Genomic DNA, 12,893 nt, shown 5'->3' on the forward strand with positions numbered 1-12,893 from the left:
GAGAAAGCTCCCGCCCTCTGCTTCCGCATCCTTTGATAGCGCGTCCAGCCCTTTGCCTGCGCAATTCCGCCGCCTCCTAATTGGCTGCGTTGGCGTCTCCTCAGGGAATTGGCGCCTGGGCGCTCTGCAATTTGCGAAACAGGAGCCAGCCAAGAATCAGGCCTATCAATCCGCCCCTTGCGTGGCGGGCTCTTTGATGTATGGCAGAGGGAGTTCGTGGTTTCCGAGAAGGTCGGCGCAAAACCTTGCTCCGTTGCCCGTGAAAGGGATGAACGCATGCTGGTGTTAAAGTAAATGCGTGGTATGTTTTAATAAATATTTGTGCTGTCATGCCCTGCTCCATTCTGCTGCACGTCCACGCCTTCGGTTGGGAAGACGGGAATCCAGATCCTAAGCACAGGAGGTGGGTGGGTAAAACCATTTTGTAGCCTGGATTATCAAGAGGTGGGTGTCCCTAGTAGCACCCGACAGCTTGTCGGGGAATCTAGGATTTAAGCATCACAATGTAATATGAACTCTCTTCAGCAGGATCTCAGCCCACAAAGGAAAAGGCAAGTTGAAGCATAGACTTGTTAATTAAAATGAAGTCTATGATTCCCATTGAGAGTTGATCCAATCAGAATAGAGCTGGAAGGGACCTTGGAGGTCTTCTAGTCCAAACCCCTACTCAAGCAGGAGACCCTGTATCATTTCAGACAGGTCTATTCTTAAAAACCTCCAGTGATGAACACTTACAACTTCTGAAAACAAGCTGTTCTATAGGCTAATTGTCTTTATTGTTAGGAAGTTTCTTCTTCATTTCAGTTGTTCTCTCCTTGATTAGTTTCCATCCATTATTCCTTGTCTTGCCTTCTGGTGCTTTGAAAAATAAGTTCTTTGTGGCAGCCCCTCAATTACTGGAATGCTACCTAATATCATGTCATCCCCACTTCTTTTCACTAAGACTAGCCATACCCAACTCCTGCAACCATTCTTCATATGTTTTGGATTCCAGGCCTTTAATCATTTTAGTTGGTCTTCTCTGCACTTTCCAAAGTCTTAACATCTTTTTTGTAATGCGGTGACCAAAATTGGACGCAGTATTTCAGCTGTGGTCTTAACTAATCCACATTTTTCTTTATTTAGAACTGACAACTAAAAAAAAAAAGAAACCAGAAAATGGGGATTTTTCCTGGTCTCCTAATAATTTGATCTACAATTTCCTGAAGCTGGCAAATAATTATACACATAATAATCACCCAGATTATTATTTATGTGAACAAGGTTAACTTGGCTTGAAAGAGTGTTCTGTGGCAGGGCTTGCCAACATTTAGGACCTCGGGGACCACCAAACTCATAATTTAACATCCTGCGGACCACTAATATGAATTTTGACCGATGGTGGCTTGCTGACGTTGGTGGGAAAGTCGGTCCTATGTTCCAGAGCTGCAGTAGTCACAGTACTGACCTGTGCACCAGCCTGCCATGGATGAGCTGCTCCGGGATGACCAAAGGGCCGGTCTTCTGATTACTGCAGCTCTGGAATATGGGACACACCCATGGTGGGATTGGAATGTGCAAATTTGCAGGTGGTGCAACATGCAAAAAGCAGCACAGCCCTCGCCAGAAGGATGAGGCAATGGTGCTGTTGCAGCAACAGGGGGCTGGTGGCACAGGTAGGCTGAAGGGGCGATGGAGATGGCTGGAAGGTGCAGGACCGCCGTGCTACTTGTATTTGCACAGCACTCCCAGCTCACCTCTCCTGGCCTGGGCTCTTCCTCGATGGCCACGGGCTGTAGGGACAGCCCAGGGCAGGAAAAGTACAGGCTGGTGGTGGTGGGAGGGGGCAGAGTGGGCAAGTTTGCACTCACCATCCAGTTCAGAGGTCTGGAATGGGGCATCGGTGTCAGTTTTCTCATCCCTTTTGGCACTTTGCTAAGCCTGGGGCGCAGCGCAATGATTAGGGGCCCAGAGCCTCTTCCTCCAACCTGGGCTCTCTGTTGGTGGGTGGGGGCCTCCTTGGGAGATGCCCTCGCCCTGTGGGGAGAGCCCAGCATGCGCACGCTCCGGGGAGAGGCTTCAAGGCCTGGAGGGAGGGAGCCTTCTCTGCTTGGAAGCAGCGGGAGAAACCTGGAGCTTAGCCTCGGAGTTCTCGTGTGGAGGCTGAAGGGGGGGCTCTTGCCTGGTTATTAGGAGCCTGTCTTCCTCGGCATTCTTTTAGTCTGGGCATCCGACACCCCCCCCTTCGGCCTCCACACAAGATGGTCAGTGCAGACTTACCCACTCCGCCCCGTCCCACCACCAGCCAGTACTTTTCCTGCCCCGGGCCGTCCCTACAGCCTGCGGCCATCGAGGAAGAGCCCAGGCCAGGAAAGGCGATCTGGAAGGTGTGGGAGTGCCGCACAAATGCAAGTCCAAAAATCAAGTGGGCCTGCACCTTCTGGCCATCTCCATTGCCGCTTCAGTCCGTCTGTACTGCCAGCCCCCTCTTGCTGCAACAGCACCATTACCTCGTCCTGGCTGGCGAGGGCTGTGCTGCTTTTCGCAGGTTTTCACTCGGCCGAAGGGTGGGGGCCAGCAGGTGGGTGGGCCATGTGGGCGGCACAGCCTTGTGGATCCTGGATTAATTGCTTTCGGGGGGGTTCTTTGAGGGCGATATTTCTCTGTGGCCCACCAAAATTTTCTCACAGACCACCAGTGGGCCACGGCCCACCGGTTGGTGACCACTGTTCTATGGCATGATATTGGGACAAGGAAATTCTAGGTTGTATGTCCTAACCTTGCCAACTTCCAGGTAGGTGGACTAATTCCCAAAATTCTTTAAAATGATCAACCAGCCTGTGGAATTGTGAGAGTTGAAGTCCCAACACCTAGAAATTTCTATAATTCAGATATAGAAATCAAGATCTAAATAATGCTAACATCTTTAATTTTGCTTAATTTTAATAGAAAATTGACATATTAAAAAGCTGATATTGGCAAGATGGATAGCAGCTGCTGCACTTTTACACTTTTTTAGCTATATTAACAATGGATTTTGAGCAGATTAAGCTTGTGTTTCAACAACATGTTATGAACATGGAAGAACAGCGCAATGTATTTTGGAGGAGCCAATCTTAAATACACTCAGAGACTTCAAAATATAGAATCTATAATATCAGACCTCTATTTTTGCAAGTAAATTTCAGACAATTTCATATGCAATGTCATCCTGTCTGCATGATGAGGATATTATTGATTGAATAGGTTAATATTTTATACTATACCTCCTACAATGATATTCATGAACACTTCAGAATTTGAGATTTAATTTTTTACTCTTACTTTTCATTTATTAGTATTTATTCAAAACGGTTTAACGTCTTCAAATATTACAGACATTTGTTCTGTCACTTGTTGAATTTGACCATAGCTTGCTTAACTACCCATCTTAGTTCAAATTGCTTATACTGTTTTATCATCTGTTTTATTGAGATTTTGGGATTTTACTATAATATTTATTCAGACACTCTTTTCCATAAAAAGGCTCCCATTTTAGCCATAAAGTAGACATGTGTTATTAACTTAGGGGAACAAAGACTTAACTCCATATAAACATTTGTTTATATTGATGTAAATACTTCATTTGTTCTGCTCTACCTCAGCCAATTTTTTCTGTATGTGGAATTGTTTCTTATTTTAGAAGAATATTATAATAACTCCCACTCAAATACAGCTGCGAAGGATTTTACTATGAAACATTTTAATGATTTTGTTGTGGAAAAAAAAATGCCTTAATAATTTCACTCTTTCTTACTGTAATACAGGAGTCAAAGATAATAGAATAGAACAGAATAGAATAGTTGGAAGGGACCTTAGAGGTCTTCTAGTCCAACCCCCTGTTCAGGCAGGAGATCCTATATCATTTCAGACAAATGGTTGTCCAATCTTTTCTTAAAAACTTAGTGTTGGAGCATTACAACTTCTGGAGGCAACTTGTTCCACTGATTAATTATCCTAACTATCAGGAAATTTCTTAGTTCTAGATTGCTTCTCTCCTTGATTAATTTCCATCCATTGCTTCTTGTCCTGCCCTCAGATGCTTTGGAAAGTAGCTTGATTCCCTTTTCTTTGTGGCAACCAGTACCTAGTTTTAAAAATTTATGGTTTTGTTTTGGACGTTATGGGATTGGGCTGGTTTTTTTTTTTTTTCCAAAATTTGGTATGTTACTTTTAAAAAAGAATATATTTATAATATTTTGGCTTCTTTTCAAGTACTGATTGTTATTTATTGAAGGTAAAATAATTGTTATTTATTGAAGATAAAATAATCAAAATCTTTTGCAGTATTAATAAAGCTCTTTACATTTTCAGATTTATAAAATGTTCTTTGGATCAAAAATTATAGAAGAATCCTTGCAGTGGAATTCAGAGAAACACCAATCTTAATATAATGGAATCTTGTTAAGAAAAGAAAATGTTGATGGATCAGCAAGAAAAACTGTTGTCTTATAATGGGATACTGCTTCTTTTCCAACTATCAAGAGGGAACAATTCACAGAGTGATGATATCACAATTACTACATTGCATGTGAAAAGAATGACATTTGACAATGGCACTAAATTGTTTAATGAGGTGTCTACTGGATCACTTTGCATATATGGTGAAGATATTGAAATTATTCATTGCAGTAATGCATCTGACTTCAGAACTGGAATTCTTCACCCTTACATTCTTTTGAAAAAGAAGAAAAAGAAAAAAATTAAATATGTACTATTGTTATTTCATACCCATAATAAATTTGAACTGGTTCTGCAGTTTAAATTAGACTATGCAATCAAAGAATCTGTAAAATTATTGGCTGGTCCAACAATAATATGGTATTATGAAGGACATCTGTTACATATTTCTCCCCAAACTGGCACCGTTTTATGTGCCCCTATTCAGTTTTCTTCTGTCCAATGGGCTGGTCAAGTTGAGGGTGAGGGTATAGTTGTTTTAGGAACCAAAGCTGCTGGTTTTCCAGGAGACAATAAACAAAATAATGCTAGGTCAGACTTGGCCATCTGGGGATATGAGTGTTTTGCATATGGAGTTGACAAACAAAAAGTACTATCGAATGCTAGTTTCTTGCCTCACGCTTATGGCAGTGTGGTGCGTTGTGTATGTGTTTGCAAAATTGAAGTAAAAAGCAAATTTAAGACATCACTGATTGCAGTTACTTGCAAAGGCCAATTGATTTTCTTTCAAGATGGTTGGCCTAAACACCTTTTGCAGCTTCCATATGAAAATCCTTTTTCAGTACAAATAGCTGCAGTGGGTGGAGATCGCCAGTTGGTGATCGTAACGTTTGCTTCCGGAGATGTATGTGCTATATGGAAACATAACTTGCAGGTATTGAACTGATGTTCTAAAACAATTTTTATTAGAATTGTGGATGTTCTGTCATTATTTTTGTAAACTATTACATGTCTAGCTGTTCTGGTCCAGATTCATGAAAGAAATGTGGATGCATGTACTGTTATTTTGCTTAAATGTTGAACATTCACTCAAACAAAATCTGTTCCCTGCAGTTATGATATAGGTCAGCTATTGTTTACATAGGAACTTAATGTGCATTATGGAGTTCTGACATATGAAGGTTTTATTGGTCCTTGTAGACACCAGGCTTTTCTAAAATGAGTGGTACAGTATTGACATCATAATTTAATTGATTCACTCATTTTTAATTTCATATCTGCTCTGTGTCTTACTTAAATCCTTGCTCTTTATATCAAATCTGGCTGGACATAGTTATTTATTGGTGACGGTTCTGTACAAACTCATAGATAAAAATAATTTGTTTTAGAGCTGCAAACTCTCATTAAGTTATATACACACAACACACACATATATGCAGGGGATAAGCCCAGGTTATTCCAGACTTAAATGAAATTCTAACCAATTTATTATTTATTTTGATTAGATCTAAAATATAAGCTATGGGAAGGATCATAGTTTTTAAAAGAACAATTATAAATTAAATACAATATTCACAGTTAGTGCATGGCAGATTATAAAATGCTTGTATTCAATCTTAGATTTACATACCATGTTCTGTGTAAATTGACATTATGACAGCAATTATGAGTAAAATTATTCTTGTGCAATGCGAACTTATAGTTGCTGTATCTTAAGCTGCCTTTTCAGTAAGTACAACTAACATCTTTTAATAAATGTAAATAATGTCTGTCACTGCAAAAATTCCAGATAAAATGCTTTCTTACGTATTTTAATCATGCGCTGTATGTATATAACTAATTTTAAAAAATTGTTACAATTCTGATTTATGTTCTAGGTAGCTTCTTGCTGGAAGAATGTGAACTCTGTTCTGGTAGATGATTTTGCTGGTATTGGAACTGAACAAATCTTAGTTTTTCTAAAGAGTGACTCTATTTCAGAAACATTAAAAGCATTTCAAATAACAGATTTTGGAAATATTAATTATGAGGTAAGATATGCTACAAATAATCGGGAAAGGTTTATTTTAAACAGAATTATGCAGATTATCGCTTTAATGTTTCAGGTTTTTATTTAACTTTAATTTAAAATTTAATATTTAAGTTCATATTTCAGTAGAGATTGCAGCATTGCATACAGGATTTCAATGAACAATTTTATTCAAATTACTGATTTTGGTCATGTCAATATCTTAGAAATCAAAACTTTGACCCACTTAATTAGTTGCAAAGCAGATAAAAGCCTTCCTATGTAAGGCTTAACATGGTTTATTATTCAGTACAAAGTACTTCTAAGCATTGGGCTTGTAGATTTTGGTCACCATCTCCAGTACAACTACAAGTAGTTCAAAGCTTCCATTTATGTTTTATTTCAGGTTCTCATATTATTTCAATAGGAGCATAGTAAAATAAACCACATATAAAAAACTACAGTAGAATGGATCATACATATTAAGTTAAAACAATCAAAATACATTATGGCACCTTATGGTACAGTATATAAACATAGCCTGTGTTTAATCTTAATTATGATTTATTGGATAGCATAAAGTCAGTTCTGCAAATTATGCATGAGACTATCATGATTTATCTTATTCTAAAAATTAGTGTTTGAATGACATACTAAGCTTTGTTGCTTGTCTCTTAAAGACAAGGTTGAATTTATTTGATGTAGATATATAGATGGTAACATATAAGTCCCAAGATACATTGTGTTTAGTTTTGTGTAGTTTAACATTCTGATCAAACTTGGCCACTCTATGCCTCATTTTCAAGCTTTAAAATTACTATACGGTCTTAGTGGTGTGATTGGCATCTTTGTAATGTTTTTTTTTAATTGTGATTCTCTCCCGCCCCGCCCCTCCAAATCTAAACTATGTTACATCAAAAATCAGACAGCAACTATATACAGCATATTTTAAACAGTTAAGAAATATATATAAGCTATATCTGGTGTGGGAGTGGGTGGGTCTCCTCTGTAATATACAGGGGTGCACACAAACAGTTCCATTCTCTTCTCTGCCTGATCAGAAAGAGTGTGATTAGTTTCAGTTTTCCTGTGGAAAGATCTTAAATTTATGTTTGGATTCTTGTGTTGTTCTTCATGTCACAGAGTATTTTGTAAACCTCTGGTGTTTAATTAGTATGTGTATTGCTTTTTCTCAGAGTAACATAAACCATAAAAATGACTTATCTTCTGCTGAAGAGATACAAGAGAATCACCTTCTTACTATCAAAGCACTTGAAGCACGATTACAGGTTGGTGTGTAGCATCTTTTTCTTGGATATATATTTCGTTTTATTTAATGAAACTTGTATTTTGACATGTTTTCAGTCCATCTACTATGTAATTATCATTACAGGCAGAACATTAGCTTCTATTCACAATTATAAGCATGACTAAATATATATTATTTTACTTGAGTTTAGAAATACATTTCTGGAAGTCTAGAAGTCAGATTTCCAACCTAAGTAATTTTTAAACCATATGAGTAAAAATAGATCTTTAGCATCTTTCAGGACGAAAATATTTACCATGATGCTTACAAGAGTATCATCACAAAGCCTCTGTTCTTTTATATAGGCTGGTTTTGCATCTGTTCGAGCCATTCAACAACATTTATGCCTCAAAGAAAAAGTTCTGATGCAAAGCTGTCATGCATTATTAAATCTTGTACAAGGTTGTAAACAAAGAATTCCTAGGATCAATAAGGTATTTTGCAGCAATGTTAAAAGTGGTTTGTATTTTTTTTTCCTGTTATAAAGGTATAGAACTTGCCGTTTCTAGTAACAGAAGCAAAAATAATAATGGGTCCAATTAAACAAGTAATGTAATTATTAGCAGAATGCTGGTTGAAAACTTGTTGCTATAGTGTTTCGAGATCACTGGAATATTATGCCTGCCAATAACACATATATTTATAATATTCAGGATAATAGTAACTTTTCAATAATTTATATGGAATCATATCACCTTGGCACTTCTATAGTGTAATTTACTCGATTTGAAATTGAGGGGAAAATCAGAATGGGTATAAATACTTGATAAGGATGATTCAAAATCACATATACCTACTGTAAATGTATACCATACTGTGATAATTTTAGTTGATCCTCAAGTTTATATATAAGTTAACATGCATTTTGAGTTCCACGATTGTCTAATCCATAACAATAACAAATTTTCATTATAGAAAAAGTTATTTGGCTTTATATTTAAACAAATATTCATCTTTCCATCTAAGGAAAATCTTGTTTCTCTTTGGGATGAAACAGAGGAAGGATTTCATAATGGTGTTTTGACTCCAACAGAGGATGAAGAACAAATTGTAAAGAAGGTTTGGTATCGTGTGGTGGATGACCAGTTAATAGTTGGAGTAGAAGTCATGGAAACATTTGACTTGTGAGCAGTTTAAATTCTATACAATCACCTTGAATCATTGGCAGTATTTATATGGTCAAAGCTTGAATTCCTAAATAAAAAGTGTAGATATATAGATATTTAAAAGTATTCCAAGACAAAATGTTATGAGATATATCTGAGTAAAAATCAAAGATATATTTAATTATATTGTAATTAATATAAAGTTGACACAAAGCAGTTGTGAATTATAAATATCAAATACAGGTAGTCTTCTATTTACTACCACAGTCGAGTCCAAAATTTCTGTTGCTAAGCAAGACAGTTGATGAGTTACATACCAGTTGCCAAGTGTCCAAATTTTGAACATGTAATCTTGGGGATGCTGCAACGATCGTAAATTGTGAAAAACAATCCTAAGTCACTTTTTCCAGTGCCACTTGAATTTTGAAAGTCACTAAACAAATGGTTGTAAGTTGAGAACTACCTGTACACAAGAGCATAGTACACTACAAATGCTTAAGATATAAATATATTTTTTACATTCTGTTCTTTTGTTTTGAAACAGGCAACTCAGTGATGCCAGTTTATCTCTGATAATTGGCCAGAAGCACCATTTACTTTCTCCATCAAAATGCCACTGTAGAGTAGTTACACTGACAAAAGCTTCAGAGGCTGAACCTCTGTCATGTTGGCATTTGGAACCATTGCCTAAAAAAATCAAGTTAAGTTGCCTTAATGAAGAAAGCAAGTGTAATAGAAAAGGCTCAGAAGTGAAGAGGAACAAGGCAAAAGCCATTACAGCAGTCACTCACCTGTTTCCTTTCTTGGCATGGCATGAAATAACTTGTGTGGTACTGCTTCATGCGAAGAAGAGCAGTAACAGTGAAAACTGGCAGAAAAGCAAAAGATTGACTTTGCTATGTGGGAATTTTTTACTAAGTCTGGTAGAGATTTCTACTGGAAAGCTTTCAATAAATTTGAAAGAGTTTAAATATCCAGGTAGATATATATTTACTATAAGAAATCTAAGAAATTGCTATGAAATAATGAAACTTCATATTTTTTCAAAATACAATTTATTTTAGTGTTTTTATACTGTATACAAAATTGTCTGTTATAATCATGATCAAATTCAACATTTTTGTTTTAAAAGAACCTTTTTTTAAAATAAATTCTTTAGAATAACATTTTCTATAACATAAATAAGACAACACTTTTTTATTGATCCCTGTCTTAAGACCATATCTCAACCCTTCTTCACTCTCCCTTTATAGATAGTCCTTGACTTGGGACCACAATTGAGCCCAAAATTTCTCTTGCTCAGTGGGACAGTTAAGTGAGTTTTGCCCCATTTTATGACCTTTCTTGCCACAGAATCATTGTAGTTGTTAAGCTAATGACTTTGTTGTCAAATTAATCTGGCTTCCCCATTGACTTTGCTTGTCAGAAGATGGCAAAACATGACTTTGGGACACGGCAACTGTCCTAAATATGATTGAGTTGCCAAGCATCTGAATTTGGTCATAAGTGTGAAAAATAGTCATAAGTCACTTTTTTCAGTTCTGTTGTATGGTCACTAAACAAATTGTTGTAAAAACTGTTGTACCCAGTTTTTATATGCTTCTGGAAGAAAGTTTAGAATTTGCTTGTTTATTGCAAATTACCTTCATAATTTTGAAGCAATACCCTGATGTTCTTTGTTGATTCTAGGAATTATATGAAAGATGTATACAAGCAATATTACAAATAGATTTATCAGAAAATATATTTCATTAAATAATTTCTTCAATTATGACCCCAACATTCTGAGCATCAAAAATATGATACTTTCCTAAACAAACAAACAAAAATGCAAAGAGTATACTTGTTATTTTATTAGATGCTTAATAATAAAAATACATTTAGAAACAAAATTAAGTAAATATCTATTTTAAGCCTATCGTACTGCTTAGTTTCATTACATTTGTGTGTGTGTGTGTTGCAGGTTCTACAGAAGATCTTTTGGCAGTCTGTGCAATATCACACAAAGCCTCTTTTCAAATAATCTCTGACTGCACATTGCTTCCAGTAAACAAGCGTCTATTGGAACAAATGGAGTGTGCACCAATTGAGAAATATCCGGGTTATATGGTCTGCTGGAAATCTGGAAATCTGAATGGCACTCTTTTCAAGTGGAATCTAAAAACACCTTTTGAAGGATTTTTAACAGTATTCTGCAGGTAGCAACCATTGAAAGGCTGAGAAAGACTTTTTTAGCTTCTTAGGGAGAATTAACAACTGCTGAATTATTTTGTAGAGGTAGTAATTGTATATATTGCTGACAGAGGATCTCTAAATGACCATTTTATAAATCATTGTCCCCCTGGTATCTGCTAGATAAGTAAGTGTTTCATTTGTTTGTTAAAGAAATTTAAATAGTTTACAGAAGGTACCATGAAAATTTAACTACTGGCTTAATGCAATATCTAACACAATTAAGAGGAATTTGAAAAAAGTAATTTATTTTTTCTCAGAATTAACATTAATAATAAATCTTTAATTTTTTTATTATGTAATGTTTTGGAAAAGAATCTCTTCACTGTCATAGTGCTGCTAGGTAAATGTCGAATGAATCTTAGAGAACAACCAAAAGCAGTCATAAGAACATGGCACATAATTCTGCCTCTGAATTCTGCAAGTTTTTAAATGTATAGGACAGGTGTTTTCAACATTATTTTTATGCGTGGCATTTATTTAAAAAAATGCAGGCAAAATAGATTAAAAAACAATTTCAGGCAAGGTAGAGTCATGTTTCTTTGTCATGAGAATTTTGTTTTGCATGTAAATCTTTCCATTAGTTCACTGAATGCATAGTGAGAATTGACTTGTTCATCTATTTCACAGACATCAACTTGCCTTGTTCCAGTACCTTCATGCCTTCATTGGATTGCTACCACCAACTTGCAAGATAAAATTACTGAAGTTAGGAAATAAGAATCTACTTGCTGAACAGCTTGCACTGATTTTAATAAAAGAAGCAGAGTTTTTCCAACATGTTTTATCATCAGCTCTGAGACAAACTGAAAATAAATTTTCTCTGAAAAATGAAGGAAACCAAGAAAATAATAATAGTGCCTCTGCTGTTGAACATTTCAAAGAAACATTTATAAAGGAACAAAAGCAAAGTATGCTGAGTATGAATAGAACAGTGAGTGGTTCCTTATTCAGAAAGCATATTGTGAATGCGTTTGATCTGCAGATGAATTCCGATATGATTTCATGGCTATGCTCTTAATTCTGACTTTATTTTGCAGTATTTTTAATTAGAATTATAATTAGTTTATAATATATTATGTTTAAATCTATAATTAGTCTGCAATTAGTTTTTTTAAAAAACAACAACCCAACCTGCTAGTTTATAATATATTATGTTTAAATCTATATTTAATTAGTCTGCAATTAGTTGTTTTTTTTTAAAAAAAAAAACAACCCAACTTGCTAGTGTTTTAGTTCTATTTCTAGGAAATTTCTATTACAAAAAAATTATTTTGCAAAAATTTCAAGGGCTATGGGCAATTATTACTTGGCTAAGCAGACATATGTTTACCAATATATATATGCATTTCTCACAATTCTGTATTCCCTTATTGCTTTATTCTAGAACAGCAGTTAGTGTTTACAGGAGAGGAAGAGGATAGAGTGAAATGATTTGATACCAGTTACAGATAAAGGATGGTATAGTGGTTATACCCTGACATTTGTTATAATCAACATTGAGTTTTCTAAGACGTGTTACCTAGGAAAAATCCTGCAGCAGATAGCTGTATTAGAATGATTGAAGGCACTTTGTTGCAATGAGATACGAAAAGCTTCAATTCTTCACTTATTTTTATATAGATAACATTTGTCACAGCAAGAATGATGCATAAATGTTTTAGATTCAGCATTCAGGATATTTTTTTTCTAGTTAATATTCAATATGGAGTTTTTAATCTATGGAAAGCTGTGGGTAGCCACTGACAATTATATTAAGGATACTGTTGAATACAAATCTGAGAACCTGCTGAGTTTTGCATGAGAACCTGCTGCATGA

General features: G+C 35.8%; 1 protein-coding gene across 1 annotated transcript; it reads left to right on the top strand.

Moving 5' to 3' along the window:
- Positions 1-25: 25 nt before the first annotated feature.
- FANCB (FA complementation group B) lies at positions 26-12,271 on the top strand. Its single transcript, XM_087938313.1, has 9 exons — positions 26-301; positions 4,333-5,353; positions 6,297-6,449; positions 7,624-7,716; positions 8,042-8,170; positions 8,703-8,860; positions 9,387-9,820; positions 10,806-11,040; positions 11,705-12,271. The coding sequence occupies exons 2-9, from the start codon at positions 4,436-4,438 to the stop codon at positions 12,093-12,095; spliced, it is 2,511 nt and encodes an 836-aa protein (XP_087794439.1). The 5' UTR covers positions 26-301; positions 4,333-4,435; the 3' UTR covers positions 12,096-12,271.
- The last annotated feature ends 622 nt before the right edge of the window (positions 12,272-12,893 follow it).

This window comes from Pseudonaja textilis, chromosome 8 (genome assembly GCF_049901715.1).
Source record: "Pseudonaja textilis isolate UNSWEBS1 chromosome 8, rPseTex1.2, whole genome shotgun sequence".
NCBI lineage: Eukaryota > Metazoa > Chordata > Lepidosauria > Squamata > Elapidae > Pseudonaja > Pseudonaja textilis.